The sequence below is a fragment of the Tachysurus fulvidraco genome, chromosome 13 (genome assembly GCF_022655615.1).
Source record: "Tachysurus fulvidraco isolate hzauxx_2018 chromosome 13, HZAU_PFXX_2.0, whole genome shotgun sequence".
Taxonomy (NCBI): Eukaryota; Metazoa; Chordata; class Actinopteri; order Siluriformes; family Bagridae; genus Tachysurus; species Tachysurus fulvidraco.
The window spans coordinates 9924137-9941513 of NC_062530.1; the positions used below are offsets into that span (position 1 = coordinate 9924137).

General features: G+C 39.7%; 1 protein-coding gene across 24 annotated transcripts in view; it reads left to right on the top strand.

Moving 5' to 3' along the window:
• ppfia1 (PTPRF interacting protein alpha 1) overlaps window positions 1-15388 on the top strand; it is a 68437-nt gene extending 53049 nt beyond the window's left edge. For 9 of the 24 annotated variants that reach the window (XM_047822221.1, XM_047822220.1, XM_047822212.1 and 6 more), the window contains 12 exons: window positions 435-525; window positions 1207-1218; window positions 2223-2304; window positions 2464-2664; window positions 4030-4092; window positions 6728-6754; window positions 7625-7800; window positions 8222-8319; window positions 9271-9446; window positions 9699-9767; window positions 10323-10485; window positions 14014-15388. In XM_047822221.1, coding sequence (XP_047678177.1) covers window positions 435-525; window positions 1207-1218; window positions 2223-2304; window positions 2464-2664; window positions 4030-4092; window positions 6728-6754; window positions 7625-7800; window positions 8222-8319; window positions 9271-9446; window positions 9699-9767; window positions 10323-10485; window positions 14014-14075 — 1220 coding nt within the window. In that variant the 3' untranslated portion in view covers window positions 14076-15388. Of the gene's footprint in view, window positions 1-434; window positions 526-1206; window positions 1219-2222; window positions 2305-2463; window positions 2665-4029; window positions 4093-6727; window positions 6755-7624; window positions 7801-8221; window positions 8320-9270; window positions 9447-9698; window positions 9768-10322; window positions 10486-12053; window positions 12125-13991 lie in introns of all 24 variants that reach the window. The other 15 variants (XM_047822205.1, XM_027168091.2, XM_047822210.1 and 12 more) reach the window with 10 other exon arrangements.
• Window positions 15389-17377: the final 1989 nt, after the last annotated feature.

Here is a 17377-nt window from a genome sequence, read left to right on the forward strand (position 1 = left end):
AACATTATGATGATCTCTATATTAAGCCAGCTTTCTGGACCCTCCCACCTTCAGGCTTTGGTAGGCGGAGCTAAGGGGCAGAACAGTATCAAATTACACTCACCTTCTCGAAGATGGCCACCACCATAACACCTCTACATTATTTAAAGTTGATCGGTGACGTTAATGTTCACAGGTTGTGTAATTAGTTACAAACCAGATCGTATTAAGTGTGTGACCGTACAGAAGAGGCAGATATTTAGAGGAAAGTATTTTTCCATGTTTTGTTATTTCTTCACAAGTTACAGCGAGTTAAATACAACTAAAATCCATTAACAAGTAGCTTGGGTCATGTCGTAACTGTTCATATAACACGCGTTGGATTGTTCATTAGTACTGAGGACCAGCACTGAATATGCTTTTTGTGTGTGCATTTATTACTGTCATCATGACAGGAGGAACACCAGAGGGAGAAGTTTCCCAGGATTCAGTGGGGCTGGGCAAACTCGGAGGCCCTGGTGAAAAGAACAGGAAGATGCAGAAGAAGTAAGTTCAATCAACGCATCAGTGTTATATAGGCAGAAAGAATAAGTTTATCAGATGTATACACACACACACACACACACACACACACACACACACACACATCAATGTCATATAGGCAGAAAGAATCAGTTTAACAGTTTTATACACACACACACACACACATACACACACACACACACACATCAGTGTCTCATAGGAATAAAGAAGCAGTTTAACAGTTTTATATATACACTCACACACGCACACAATGCATAAATGCCATATACATATGAAAATATTTCCCTGTGTTATGTTTTTGAGCTCTTTAGAATGTCAGCTGAGAATTCTGTAATATTATATTATTATATCAAGTAATATTAGTGCAGTAGAACATACAGGAAAACTAGAACTGTCGTTGTTTGCTTGCTCTGTAGAATAAGTTCCCATTTCATACACATCTCCATCATCTTTTATTTCTCAAGCTCAATTTTTCATTATATTGATTTCTTGTTTAAAAAAAAGTGCTTTCCATTTCATTGTTTTATCCATTTCATTTTATTGGCATTTATAAAGCAGCTTTACACTTCCTCAGTAGCTGGTCATTTGTGTGTGGCTCACCAGCTTTGTTTTGCCTTCACGTCACGCTTTATTTGGCTCATTTTTGTTTTCCCATCTTTTTTTTTATTCCATCGGTTATTTTAGTCCAAAAACAGGGTAAGTGGCTTTATTTAGCTTTTCGTTCACCTCCTTTTAGCTTTTAAGTTTTAATAGTCTTGCAAGCATGAATTGTACCGCCTGCTCCTTTACTAACCTGAATGCATTCTGACTCGCATGTAAAATAAATCTATACAGGGTTTCCCAGTTTGCATTCGTTAGCCTGAATTGTTAAATGTGTGTTAGGGGTGCAAAAGAGAAATGCAGCCATCTGGTGGTTAAAGCCGGGGGGACGTAACGATTCTGACCCCCACCCTCGATCACAGTGATACTAGCAGTCAGAATTCTGTTAGCATGAGCAGCAGGTCAGAAGTTTAAGCGTGTTTTAGACTTTTTTTTTTTTTTAATTAGTTAGGGTAGAACTACTGTTATGACAACAGGACAGGCTAAAAAAAATTGCCCCGAAATGACAAACTCCATGAGGTTTACTTGCACCTCGAGCAGCACATTTAGGATGTATTGCATTTATATGAGTTCAGTCTACACATACGGCCGTGTGTTTGTTTAGTGCTCATACCAGACCAGAGTATTATTAGCACAAGTCGCTAATTACAGCCATATTCTTCATACACTGACTTGTCTTTGGGGTTTTTTTTTTTTACTAAACCATCAGTGAAATCTGGAATGTTCTACTGTAGTTTCCAGTATATAGGTATTTAGTTATAAATAACATTTTATAGATAAAACGTTTTCCTTTGCATTTCATTCTGCCGTGTTTTGGGTGCGTTAGATAAAAAATGGTTCATATAGTTTTGCTTGTGATGCATGTTCTGGTGCTTTTTTCCCCTTTTCAATTATTTATTTATTTATTTATTTTTAAATCGAAACCGCCTGTTAAGGGCAAGAAAAACAATCTCTTTGTATTCGTACTGTATTTGCTGCATCGGCATGCGTGAATGGGTCTTGTGTGTGAGGGCTTTAATTGAGAGGTGTGTGTGTGTGTGGGTGGTGGTTGGGTGCATGCCAGCATTTTCTGTCCATGTGATAATGTGTGTGTGTTTTAGGCATGAATTGCTGGAAGAAGCTCGTAGGCAAGGGCTTCCTTTTGCCCAGTGGGACGGACCTACTGTTGTCTCCTGGCTGGAGGTACAAGAGCATTTATTTTCAGTCTTTCTATTGATTCATTGCTCCTCCAGAACAACTTCCTTGGTAGCCAGAATCTAGACCAAGTGTTTCTACAAGGGATGGACATGTTAATACTATTAAGATCCATCTAACTGAATGTGTAATGCTGATGTTTTGCAGCTGTGGGTTGGAATGCCAGCGTGGTACGTGGCAGCCTGTCGTGCCAATGTGAAGAGCGGAGCCATCATGTCTGCTCTATCAGACACCGAGATCCAAAGAGAGATCGGCATCAGTAACCCGCTACATCGCCTCAAACTGCGCCTCGCCATCCAGGAAATCATGTCATTAACCAGCCCTTCGGCTCCGCCCACTTCCAGAACGGTAACACACCCATTTTAAACTTTTGGGTGTAAATCACTAACTCTGCAATTCCCTAAACCATCCTGTAGTCTTATTTTATTTATTTATTTTTCTGCTGCGTGTTTGTTTTTGTTTCCAATGGCTTGAATGCTTTGTCCCAGTTGGCTCATTTAAGAACCGTTTTTCACCCCGCCTGAAATTTCCGCACAGAAATACTTGCTTATTTTTTCCATTGCCAAAGGATTCAACTGCTTTAATTTATTTTCTGTCATTCATTCAATTTTGTTGCTGCCGATATAAGCCAGCTAAACGGCAAGTAATCTTTATTGTGGCTATTTCAGTCTCAGGTGGCTGGAAAATGGTTCCTGTTTTTTTAAATGTACAATGCAAATCTCTACACAACTCTTTACAGCACACAAACATGAAGAGAAGAATATGTGGACTTATTACATATATGTGGCTTAGAAATACTACAACACAGGGTTTCTCTTTCAGAGACTGATCTAAGTAGAACCAAATAATCCCGACCTGTACAAAGAACGACAATTGTACATCTCAAGAAAGAAAAAAAAACTTCTATTTAAATCTCTGCTTCCTGTTTTGCAGCAATGCTTCATACTGAACAGAGAATTGCTTGTTAACGAGTTTGTTCTTTTTGGTGAAAAAAAAAGTTTCTATCGTCTCTCTGTCGGTCTATTTCTCTCTCTCCTGAATGGAGCATGACTCTCCTGTTCTTCAGTTTGACTAACACACACTTGCAGGGTTACATTCTGAAGGCAACTGCTTTAGTATCCACGTCCTTCTCTGAGGTAGCTGGTTCATCGCGTACTCTTTACGCCCGAGTCCTGAACATGACACTCTTAGTGCTATGTTGTGTGACGTTTGTTTCTTATTAGTATTCGCTAATTCAGCTGCATTCGTACACGCACGCATTCTGGGCTTTTATTTTTGTGTCCTTGTGAAACAGAGCCATGATTTCAGTGTAGTGTTTTTAATTAAGCGAAACAAACATTAAAAAAAAAAAAGACAGACCGCACTCACAATAGCTACATATTCAATAAAAGACACTTGTTAGTCGCTCCTGGAAATATTTCAATTGAATAACTGTTGCCTTTGTGTAGCAGGATGGAAGTAAGATGTACATTGAGAAGGATAAGCAGGATATTGCCCTGAAGCAGCTGCCTTCCAAATACAGCATGTTCTACCATCTGAATGAAATACAATAACAGTGATCTGAATGCCTGGTGCTTGAAGAATAACTATTTCTCTCTGCCTGACTGATCTGTTCTGTTACTCATCCCTCTCCCCACATTACTCCATTTTCCTCACTCACGGATTCGCTCTTGTGGCGGGTCACACTGTGGGTCATGTGATCGGGGTGTTTAGTCCACGGGGAATGTGTGGGTTACACATGAGGAGATGGAGAGCCTGGCAGCTACACCACTCACGGTTAGTGACCCGGTCTGGACACATTCACCCCTAACCCTCAGTACTCTTTGTTTATTATCCTCTTTAATTCATAGTTAATACTGTAAGTGTCTTGTTTAATATTTCTTCTGTGTGTGTGTGCACCTAAGATCATGTATGTGAGGGAAATATGTGCTGTTTGGGTGTGGGGGTGGTGGTTTTGGGTGCACAATTCTCCTATAGCTCAGTGTTGTGTGTGTGTGTATGTGTGTGTGTGTGTGTACGTACAAAATTTTCCTATAGGTCAGTGCTGTGTTTGTGTGCAAAATTCTAGTATAGTTCAGTGCCGTGTGTGTTTGTGTACAAAATTCTGCTATAGCTCAGTGCCGTGTGTGTTTGTGTACAAAATTCTGCTATAGCTCGTGTGTTTGTGTACAAAATTCTGCTATAGCTCGTGTGTTTGTGTACAAAATTCTGCTATAGATCAGTGCCGTGTGTGTTTGTGTACAAAATTCTGCTATAGATCAGTGCCGTGTGTGTTTGTGTACAAAATTCTGCTATAGCTCAGTGCCGTGTGTGTATTCACAATTCTAGTCTTAGACAAGAAGCTTTTATTGTCTTTTAAACCATATATGGCTGACGCAGTGTGTAGTGAAATAAAATGACGTTTTATGTAGCACCTTGGTCCTGGAGGAACAACACAGCTACATAGAACAACACGGAGCTAAGGACCGAAAGTAAGTTGTCCTAGCCACATAAAGTGCAATGTGTGCAACCTAGTGCAAGACGAGAGGCAGTGCAGCCAGACAAAACAAGACAGTGTGTATTCGGTATGTTGCACAAAACATTGTGCAAAGATATAGGGCCGTAAACATTGTGCAATAGAGGGTTGTAAACACAGGGTGAGGTATTGAATTGTGTTGTGCAAAAGAATGTGCATAAACAGCAATTGAGTGTGTGTGTGTGAGTGTGTGCGTGTGTGTGTGCGTGTGCGTGTGTGTGTTCGTTTGGTACGATTCAGTTCTGGGTGTTGAGGAGTTGGATGGCTTGAGGTAAGAGGGCCCTAATGCTACGGTAGCTTGTTCCAGGGTGAAAAGTGTGTGTGAGGGGTGTATGGGGACATCCACAATGCTGTTGGCTTTGTGGATGCAGCGTGTGGTGTAGATGGCTGTGACAGAGGAAAGAAAGACTCCAATCATCTTCTCAGCTGTTCTTACTATCCACTGCTTGCGATCCGAGACGGTGTAGTTCCCAAACCAGACAGTGCTCAGCTTTCCCAGGAAGTAGAGACACTGCTGGGCTTTCTTGCTGATGGAGCTGGTATTGAGTGACCAGGTGAAGTTCTCTGCCAGATGAACACCAAGGTATTTGGTGTTCTTGACCATCTCCACAGAGGAACCGACAATGTTCTCTCAACAATCAGAGACAGGATGTTGGCTCTACACCAGGCAGTTATCAGTTACCAGACTCTTCATTCTTGCTGAAAAGAACCACCACAGTCGTGTACTATAGCTCAGTTCTCTTTGGGATGTGTGTGTTTGTGTGTTCGGTTCACTATTGTACTATAGCGGAGTTCTGTTTTGTGTGTCTCTGTGTGTACACAATTCTACTATACATCAGTTCTGTAGTGTGTGTGTGTGTGTGTGTGTGTGTGTACACAATTCTACTATACCTCAGTTCTGTAGTGTGTGTGTGTGTGTGTGTGTGTGTGTGTGTGTACACAATACTACTATACCTCAGTTCTGTAGTGTGTGTGTGTGTGTGTGTGTGTGTGTGTGTGTGTGTGTGTACACAATACTACTATACCTCAGTTCTGTAGTGTGTGTGTGTGTGTGTGTGTGTGTGTGTGTGTGTGTACACAATACTACTATACCTCAGTTCTGTAGTGTGTGTGTGTGTGTGTGTGTGTGTACACAATACTACTATACCTCAGTTCTGTAGTGTGTGTGTGTGTGTACACAATACTACTATACCTCAGTTCTGTAGTGTGTGTGTGTGTGTGTGTACACAATACTACAATACCTCAGTTCTGTAGTGTGTGTGTGTGTGTGTACACAATACTACAATACCTCAGTTCTGTAGTGTGTGTGTACACAATACTACAATACCTCAGTTCTGTAGTGTGTGTGTGTGTGTACACAATACTACTATACCTCAGTTCTGTAGTGTGTGTGTGTGTGTACACAATACTACAATACCTCAGTTCTGTAGTGTGTGTGTGTGTACACAATACTACAATACCTCAGTTCTGTAGTGTGTGTGTGTGTACAATTTTACTATACCTCAGTTCTGTAGTGTGTGTGTGTGTGTGTGTACACAATACTACTATACCTCAGTTCTGTAGTGTGTGTGTGTGTACAATTTTACTATACCTCAGTTCTGTAGTGTGTGTGTACAATTTTACTATACCTCAGTTCTGTAGTGTGTGTGTGTGTGTACAATTTTACTATACCTCAGTTCTGTAGTGTGTGTGTGTGTGTGTGTGTACAATTTTACTATACCTCAGTTCTGTAGTGTGTGTGTGTGTGTGTGTGTACAATTTTACTATACCTCAGTTCTGTAGTGTGTGTGTGTGCGCGCATGTGCGTGTTTCACACTAATGCTGTGATAACTTTTAAGGCTCACTAACAATCTTCTGACTTTTCTCTCATGCTAATGCTAACCATGCTAACATCAGGAGGATGAAGAGGGCAGCTGGGCCCAGGTTCGAATCTCTCTCCTTTGCTTATTTTTCCCTTTTCAACTAAACTAGCAAACACTAATCATATGAACATGATACCAAGACTCTCACATAGTGGGTTATAAAGTGCTTATTACAACAATGACCTCGTCAGTGTAGACATTGCTAATACAATCTATAAATTAGTCTCAAGAGTATGTTACCTTTGTTTAGATGTTGGAAATTGAAGCAAAGAGTGAGTTTTAGTTCATTTTGTGGATCTGCGGGAAGAAGACTGATACTCACTAGTATTAAATTAGTAAATGAGATTAGAATGGAACGTGGAATGCAATGGTGTACACACACACACACACACACACACACACACTTTGTAGCAGTCCACTATAGCAAGCATTAAGGGCTGCTTGCTGAACTGCTCAGCAGACTGCAGTCACAATCACACTGTAGTATATGAAGGCTTTTAGTTTAGTGATTGTAGTGATATGTTCCATTTGGCTTTAAATCCCACCTTCGGGGATTATTTATTTTAATCAGATCATTTTGTTCTAATAAAATTCTGTTCATGCTCACTCAAAATAATGCTGCTCTTTCAAGCCACTTAGAAGTCAGATGTAATTTAATCAAAATCAATATGAAATCATTTTAAGACAATTAAAAAGAATTTTTTTCCCCCCAACTCCATTGCCATAACTGTTTGGTGTGATAAGACCAAGTGGTTACCTGAGTTTGAGCTAGAATTCATGCTGGAGGAAAAAGAAAAAGAAAAAGCCATGTAAATGTCAGCATAAAACTCTTTTCACTCCAAACAGTGAAACCTCACTATTTAATCATCATCAGTTGGTTAACCTGAAATTGTATGTCATGTTTATACCTATTTGATATGTACGTGTGCAGACGCTCGCTTATGGAGACATGAACCATGAGTGGATCGGGAACGAGTGGTTGCCCAGCCTGGGTTTACCTCAGTATCGCAGCTACTTTATGGAGTCTCTAGTGGATGCACGTATGCTGGATCATCTGACCAAGAAAGACCTGCGTGGCCAGCTAAAGATGGTGGACAGCTTTCACAGGTACACAACTATTAATTATACCACAATGAACACTTCTATAAAGTAAAGTAAATAAAGTTTAGACAAAAATGTCTGGCTGGACCTTAGCAAGTGAAAATATCTTGAACACAATCACATGTATGTAGTATTCCATACCAAGGCTAACGTACCGAATCTTAAGATTATTAAAACTTATTTGTACTGATTCCACGCTAGTCTTATTTTATTGGTCATTTTGCTCATTTTAAGCAAAATAATAACCAATAGAACAGGAAATGCTATTATAAAAGGACTCACTGGATTAATCTGTTTGAATAATAGAGATATTTTCAGTTTCCTCGTTTTCAGTGAGGAAATAGAAGTAGGTTGTGTGTGTGTGTGTGTGTACTTTTTTCTAACACTGCATGTGTTTATATGTGATTGTGTGTTTGTCGTCTAACAGAAACAGTTTCCAGTGTGGTGTGATGTGTTTGAGGAGGCTAAATTATGACCGGAAAGAACTTGAGAAAAGACGAGAGGAATCCCAGCTGGAGACGAAAGGTCAGTCTGCCAGGATGTGATTATAAATCTTAATGACATTTGATAAGTAAGCTTCTTGTATAATATAGTAGTTCTAAGAAGTGCTCTTGTAACAGACTATAAACTGTGTATATATTTAGAAAACTTTAATGGAAAGAACATGTATATATACTTTTCATGGTCCACAAATTATCTGTAAGTACTCATTTGTGAAGAGGACTGTTTTGTGAAGTGGCCTAAAGTATGTGTACTCTTGATTATGTGCTATATGATGATCTTAGTGTAAAGACATGGGCATTAATATGGATTAAGCATCCCATCACATCTATAACAGCCTCGCTCGGTAGGGTTTCCACTTGATTTTTGAGCGTGGCTGTGGGGACTCGTGCCCGTTCAGCAACAAAAGCATTAGTGAGGTTAGAACAGACTGGCACACATTTGGCTTTCACTTCATACCAAAGGTGATCAAATGGGTTTAAGGTCAGAGCTCTGGCAGTCCACTATCGAATAAAGGACAAGGACCTTCTGTAGTCTGTTGCCAAAAAAAAAAAAAAGGGAAGCCCACAGATGCCAGTGGTTTCCAGGCAAATCTGCAAAGGGCTGGTGTGGGTGCACGTTTTCATTCCAATCAAGCCGGATCCTCACCTAATTCTTCTCATTAAGCAGGTTTAAAAGACTATGAGGTGTGGTTACTGCTTAGATGTAATAAAAGACTTGCATAACACTGGATAAGATTGGACACCCCTGGTCTGGATTGTTTGTGCATGTTGTTACTTTAACATAATGCTTCACTGGACCTAAGGGGTCTCACCTAACCATTATCCTTCACCCACAAATGTTTACATTTGATAATATGCTTTTATGCATGAAGGGTTCTTTGGCATCCTGTTCTAACCTGTTAAGGCTGTTATTTCTCTGCACTTGTTCCTGGTTCAACCGTTCAATGAACTTATTTTCCTTTATTTTACGCAGATGTCCTGGTATGGAGTAACGAGCGTCTGATTAAATGGGTGCAGTTTATTGGGTTGAAGGAATATGCAGACAACTTGCAGGAGAGTGGTGTGCATGGAGCGCTAGTGGCCCTCGATGAAACATTCGATCACAACACGCTCGCCCTGCTGCTGCAGATTCCCACTCAGAACACGCAGGTGGGCATGGGTTTGACTCCAGTTAACAATAATAAGTCAAAGGATGGATAAATCCGTAGAATAAAGAATAGCGTTTCATCTGTTTTTTTTGTTAAATGTCTAATAGAACGTTAAAATAATAATATATAACAATTACACACCATTAAAAATGACATACAGGCACAGCATTGCAACATTGCTTCAGATACAGTACTGCATATTTTGCCATGGAGTCTCACTTTGGTGTCTTTTTGTTTCTTGTCTGTGTTGCAGGCGAGATCAGTGCTGGAGAGAGAGTACAATAACCTGCTTGGTTTGGGAACAGAGCGGAAACTAGAGGAGGTTTGGTTCTCTCTGCTGTTGTCAAACACCTGCAAATGTTCAAAACTTTGAATTAAGAAACTTGATTCAAACGGGGTTGGGGGGGGGGAGCATAAACCACCTAATAAAGCAGACTTTCGAAACCATTCTTCTACATGGTTATTGTAGGTAATGTAAGCTAAAACAAAACAGAAGCAAAATTCTTCTCATTAAATTCAACTAGTAATATTGCTTTCTAAATGTACATAAATAGAATCAAAAGCCAGCTTGAATTACCTCGTGTGGGTTTCCCGTGCAACATATTCCTCACTTCTATTTCAATATGGGGGACAAAAGCCGGCCAGTAAAAGTGCCGAGGGAGTAATGTGAATTTAAATCTGTTGCACAAAAAAATTTACGTGTCTGGCTTCTAAAAATACCATGGGCTACAGAAAAGGAATCAATTAGGCTGTCCTCTTTCCCAACAGTCTAGCACTACCACTCTCCTCCTCCCTGTCATCAGCAGGATTATAATGAGTTCAGTGGTAAAATGGAGAAGTGGAACATACATTTCTCCCCCTTTTCTGTAACCTGCAGGATGATGATAAGAATTTCAGGAGAGCTCCATCCTGGAGGAAAAAGTTTCGCCCCAAAGATGTCCGTGGTGGCTTCAGCTCCGACACACTGCCTGCTAACTTCAGAGTGACCAATAGCACATCCACTTCACCTGCCATTCAGCCCAAGAAACACCAGCTGGACGGTACATACGTCTTTAAATACTATTTCAGTGTGCACTCAGCTAATGTGTTTCAGATACACACTAACATACAACATGTAAACTCAAGTACTATGGTGCTTTACCAAACAACACCAAACACTGACCAGTGCACATTATACCACTGAACACCATCATTCTCTACCAGGCATCAACAGATACTAACAGTATCCAATACACACCAGTATAAACTAATACCAGTGAGCACCAAGATTCCTTTCCAAAGACCAACACTTTCCAATACACAACAACATTTATCATCAAATACCAGCATTCTCTTCCAGATAATGGCACGCAAAAACCTTGCAATCGCAAAAAAAAAACTGAGAGCAACTGCCTAATACACACCATAATTTACCATCAAATACCAAAAAAAAAAAACCTACATTTTTTCTTTACCAGACAAAGGTGAAACATTGACCAGTACAAACCATTTACAGTCCAATACGATCAACACCAGCATTTACTACCAGACAACAACAACATGCCACCAGTGTTCTATACACATCAACGTTTACCATCGATTGCCATCAAACCCCAACAACCTCTCCCAGATGACAAAAAAAACACCAGCATTTCCCAATACACCCAAACATTTACCATAAGATGCCATCAAACCCCACCAATCTCTCCCAGATAACAACACCAACATCGCCCAATGCACCTCATTATTTACCTTGAGATGCCATCAAACCCCAAAAATCTTTCCCAGATGGAAACTAACATTAACATTGTCCAATAACCGACATTCAGCATCATACACTAAAAATACATTTACTATTGAACCCACTCACATGTTCTCCAAAGACATTAACACACACCCCAACACATTAATGATGGGTTGATTGTGTATTTGATGATGGTGTGTCCTGGTGAATGTTGGATCGTGTGTTCCGAGCTTTAGTTTGAGTTGACATGTATCCAACTTATTGCTTATTGGTGTGCTTATTACTTACAAATGCCCCTCGCATGTCTCTCTGTGTAACACAATTGTCAGTTTCGCTATAAGAGTGTGCTGTAAATGAGGCTTCGGTGGACTTTCCCTTCTGTACAAGAAGACAATTTAAAGGTTTCACTTGTGAAAAAGATTGCAGCGCATTTCAGTATGGCTGAACAGTAAATAAAGAAAATAAGTAAATAAGGTTATATTGTGTAGCTGCAGAAACTAAACTCGAACCAATAGTAACCTGAATGAGGCCTAAAAGTCTGTCAGGAGCAGGTCAGTGCCCCTCGTCATTAGGGTTTATCTGTAAGTGAAACATTTATCTGTGTAATCCATTCTGGGTTTTGTTTTCTGAATGAAATGCTCCTATAAACACACAGCCAGTGTTAGCTGTCTGATACCTGTAAAGGGTATGCTAGCTGTACACTTAATACACTAGTTATACACCAAATGTATTCAGTCTCACAAGTAAAAAGGGCAGTGACATAACACTAGAAATTGTTCTAACTAAGAACTGCTGTTTGGTGAAAATCATGACTAATCCATGGATGCAGTTCTAACTTGTGCGTGTGTTTCTAACTGCTTGCGCATGTGTCGGCTGGTACCGCAGGGAGTGTGAGTGGCGTTCAGAGGCTCGACTCTGCTACAATCCGAACATATTCCTGCTAACCCAAAGCCAGGGTGAGTCAACACCATTCAGACCCACAGCTGCTTGTGAATTTCAAGTTTGCTAGACATGTGACAGTAGGAAATGTTCATCATTCATATCATCATAACTGCCTACACTTTTTCACAGTTTGTAATGATCGTGAAATGTCTAAGTGCCTTGGTTGCGTCTCATTCAGCATGTCCGCACACAGCCTCACTCTACCCCTAGCCCCCTACCCCTGACTGTAGCGTAACACAAACACAGACCAGCTTATAAAAACATCATAAAACCATAATTCTGTTCATGCGCCTGAATGTGTGTAAAAGTATGCACGAGAAGACTAACTAGGTCAACTTGAAATCTCTTTGCATGGATTTCTGCAGTTTAATATATGAGATTTCCTGTTTGCTTATTTTTTTTTAGAAGGTTTACAGAATTTTGCCGACGCATTTATCCTGAGCAGCACAAAGATGTGCTTTGTAGTCTCTAAAACACGTCCTCATTCCCGTTCACTAGGTCAGAGACTAAGAATTTGACAAATTCTGTAAAATCTAGTCAAAAATGAAGACGACAACACGCACCCCTAAAATAAGGCAAATTAAACAAATAACTTAATTGTAACAAGAAGTATGTCTCCGTATATATACACAGAATGGGTTGGTTTGTCTGCGCATCTTCTTTGTCCCAGCATCTTCTGTTCCCCTTTAAATCAGTGATGTGGTGTTGAGATTTACCTTGTCACACTAAGGACGGCTGAAGGACTCGCACACATTCACTTATTCACTCAAGAATAGCGCCATATATTAAGCGCAAGGGGGTGAAACATTTTAACAGGATGATTAGTGCAAATAGTTTTTTTCTTCTGGGAAACATGTAAATATTTTTTGTAGCTTATGAAGGTCAGTACTAAATAAAAAAATAAAAGATCAGATCTTTAAGCAAAATAATAGCTTTTCCCTTTTATTGCAACCGAGCAAGGCGCTAAGGTTAACATGTGCTTCGTCTGAGATTCATGAAGCCATTTCAATGGTACTGTAAGGTAACGTATTATACTGTGTTAAATGCACTTTTCCACATACATGAGCTCACAGTGGCCCATGATTGGCTAGTGACGTTGTGACTGACAGCTCTCTAGCACTCCCAGGCAGACAGCATCGTCAGGATACGAACTTGCAATCTGTCCACAGCAAGCTGACCCATTTTCTGTTGTCGTACAGGGACCACTGTCTTGAATTTAAGTCAAATGAAGCAAATCACAAGTGCAAACATGTCTGTACACCTTCTGAATCAAGAACTGTGCTGTGTATATATATATATATTTACATTTACAGCATTTAGCAGACACTCTTATCCAGAGTGACTTACGTTTTTATTTCAGTTTATACACCTGAGAAATTGAGGGTTAAGGGCCTTGCTCAGGGGACCTGGGTGGGCCTGGGATTCGAACCAATGATCTTCCGATCAGTAGTCAAACACCTTAACCACTGAGCGTATATATACCACATTTTGTGTGTGTGTGTGTGTGTGTGTGTGTGTGTGTGTGTGTGTGTGTGTGTGTGTGTGTGTGTGTGTGTGTGTGTGTGTGTGTGTGTGTGTGTGTGTGTGTGTGTGTGTGTGTGTGTGTGTGTGTGTGTGTGTGTGTGTGTGTGTGTGTGTGTGTGTGTAGTAATAACCAGAATGTGTCACCATTCAGGATGAACGCATGTTTGGCAGTGATCATGATATAAACAGTTATATGGTGAGGAACTGGAGTTATTAATACACTAACATATCGATGCTCAATTAAAGTGTTGAACGCTTCAGTGTTCCCGGTAGTAATACGAACATGTCTCTACCTCTCCCTTTTCTGTCTTTCCCCACTTGTCCATGTCTCCATTCGTCTCTCCTCCCTGCTCTCAGTTTATGCTCATTATCTCTATAGGTGAAGCGACAGAAGACGAGGCGTCCCCTTCAGGCTGCGAGTCTAATGCACAAGCACTCTGAGATTCCTGAAGGTTTATCACGACGTCTCCGAAGTAGAGGACATATTTTAGATTTACGGATTATTCTATTTATGGGACATTTCATATATTTAGTTATGTTTATGCATCATTTGCCTTTTCTTCTTCTTTTTTTTCCCCCCATATCATTTTTAACTCTTTCAGGTGTAACTGAATGTATTACAGATCTGAAGTTTGTACATTTTTATCTAATCAATTTTTTTTTTTTATTATTATTATTATTTTTTTAAATAATCCTCATTTCCTTAATTGTGTCCATATATTTGGTTTGTGATGCTGAAACCTGAGCTGATTCAGATTTTTGTGACTGACTTTTTGTGATATAATTTCATCCCCTTACTTCTGTTCTTAAATCCATTTGGCTGTTGATTTGTTGATGTATTATGTGAATATCAGAATTGGTGCATATCTTAGAGCATTTGTTCCACGACCCAGTGGTACTTATTATGACAATTATAATGATTATAATTATTATTATTATTTCAACCCCTCTGTCTCTTTCCTATTTTTCTTGTCTGATACCAAAACATGTGATAAGCCATAAACGGTAGCAATGACGAGGGCTACTTTCGGATGCATCTTTCAGCAGTCGCCTTTTCCACATGCTGAATCTCTCCATTCCTTTTCTCCTGCACATGAGACACGCATTAAGGACGTGTGTATAGGTGTGTGTTTGTGCATATGCGTGTGTGTGTGTGCGTGCTATTCTTCTCCGCTGGACCAACCTCACTGTGGCCTAAGCTCTATTTGCAGTGTCCGAAAATTTGGCGTGATTTGACCTTCCAGCATCTGATTAAGCCTTACATCCCTCTGTTTTTATTTATTCTGCTTCTCCTCGTGTGTTCACGGCATTTTAACCTTCTCATGAGTCATATCAAATAAAAAGCCTGGACTGTATTATAACTTTAGAGAGTCACATTCTTTGACCTGACAAACACAAGTTCATCCCCTGCCCTTCTCTTTGTCTTTTTGCCTCTTTTTAAGTCTCTCATGCACAATTCCAATCATTTGTTTTCCTCTCTATTGTTAAAAGATCTCTCCTCTTGTAACAGAAATGCTGTACAGTCTGAGTACTTATGAACTATTTTTTATCACAGTATTATTTATTGCTTCCTTTCAATAAAAAATACTGATCCCTATTTTCCACTGCCAATAAAAAGACTAAGTCTTTGCTTTAAAAAAAAAAAAACACATACCGAGCTGTGTCATTCTTTTAAAAGAAGCTGGTCTGTTCCTTCATGTGTTTAGGTCTTGAAGTAATAAAACTCTGTTAGGAAAATAATCCTAAGCACCATGTGACAAGTGTTTTGTTCTTCTTATTCCACAGCGTTTTGCCAAACTTTGCGTTTTTATCAAATGAATAAAAATGTGTTTTAACCGTCACATTTATTGTTATGGAATGTCTGTAAGACAAGTCAGGTCCTGTTCTCTTCCCAGGATGTTTTTTTTTTTCTCCTTGATTATACCTTATATCTTAAATGACAACAATTTGTTTGCTAGATTTCAGTTTTCTGGACCGTCTGTCAATTCGGTTTTATTTTGTATATCGCTTTTAACAATGCAAAGCAGCTTTACAGGAATATAAAAATTCACAATAGAAATTAAAGAGATGTATTCGTCATGAGCAAGCCAGAGGTGACCGTTATGAGAAAAATCTCCCTGAGACAATACGAGGAAGAATCATTAAGAGGAACCTGACTCAAAGAACAACTCCTCCTCATCTGGGTGACACCAGATAATGTTTTTATAAATCATTTCCTTTCTATGACCGTACACTATAGTGTAGTCAAGTGCAATTGTGTAAACCAGAAACTTATAAATTTGAGAATCAGCAGCAGCATTAAGCAGCCTTCAAGTGCTGAGACTTCAGCCAGAAGTAGGGCATCAGAATAGATCAGACAGGATCACTGCTACCTCAGGAGTAGCATGTGTAGCTCGATAGAGACAGGATATTAGATATGATTAAGATCATTTGGATGTTATGAACAATGACTCTACAAGTAAGGGATCTGCAAGAAAACCTAGGCCAACAAAAAGAAAACATTCAAGTATCTGTGTACAGTACACAGAGTTGTTATTACAGATGGGACATTAATATAAAGTTGTGGTTTGAATTAGTTAGATGAGCTGAAAAACAAATTCCTTCTGACCGACAGCACCGAATATGGATTCATTTGGCAGGTCATGGGTTTTCCAGATGATTTTCATTTTGTCCAATTCACTTTGGCTACCTTCACTTTCTAAGCTGCACAATTCTGATGTTGTTGTTACATTTATCCAGAGCGACTTATGTTTTGTACTAGTGAGCAATTAAGGGTTGCAGACGTAGCTCAGGGGCCGAAGACCTGGGATTTGAACTCACGACCATATGATCAGCAGCCCAAACCAATTAACCGCTAAGCTACTACATCCCCACATGTTGTGCTCACATGATCTGCCTATGGTTAAGATTTGTAAAGTGACACATTTCTAAATATGTGTCACTTTACAAATCAAATAAATATGTAACTTAAGTAAATTTTGAGACAATCCATTGTAATAGAAGTCTGTGTCGTATTATTTTGTTGTGCTGCTTCTATGTGTGTTGAAAAAAAGTTACTTGATTTATGAGGTTTAGTGGTTCACAAAGTTTCTTCGTCCTACCTGTCATTCAGGGGGGTTTCTAGGGGTACTCTGATTCCCTCCCCTAAATATAAGTTGTAGGCTGATTGACAATAATAAAATGTCTAGTATAGTGTGAATGATTGTGCCCTGTGATGGGTTGCACCACATCTTGACTGGGATAAACTCCAGGTTCCTGCAACCCTGTGAAGGACGTATGGTACAGAAGATGAATGGATGGTGTTCGTGTTCATACATGACCAATCAATTTTTTATTTGAAAAGTTTGCAGTTTCCTGTGCACATGATTCTGAAGGGAAAAAAAAAAGTCTGGGTCACAGGAAGTCAGAAAAATGGATGTCTCACTTGAACCTGGTTATATGAATATAGCCTTTGATACAGTACATACACATATCAGAACAAAAGAACAGACCATCACACCCATATTTGGTTCTTCCCCAAACGGTTGGAATAACACAATTTTCTAAAATATTTTTGTCTGCTTTAGCATTACAATTTCTCTTTACTAAATCTAAGAGGTAGTGGGTAGCACGTTCGCCTCACACCTCCAGGGTCGGGGTTCGATTCCCACCTCCACCTTGTGTGTGCGGAGTTTGCATGTTCTCCCCGTGCCTCGGGGGTTTCCTCCGGGTACTCCGGTTTCCTCCCCGGTCCAAAAGACATG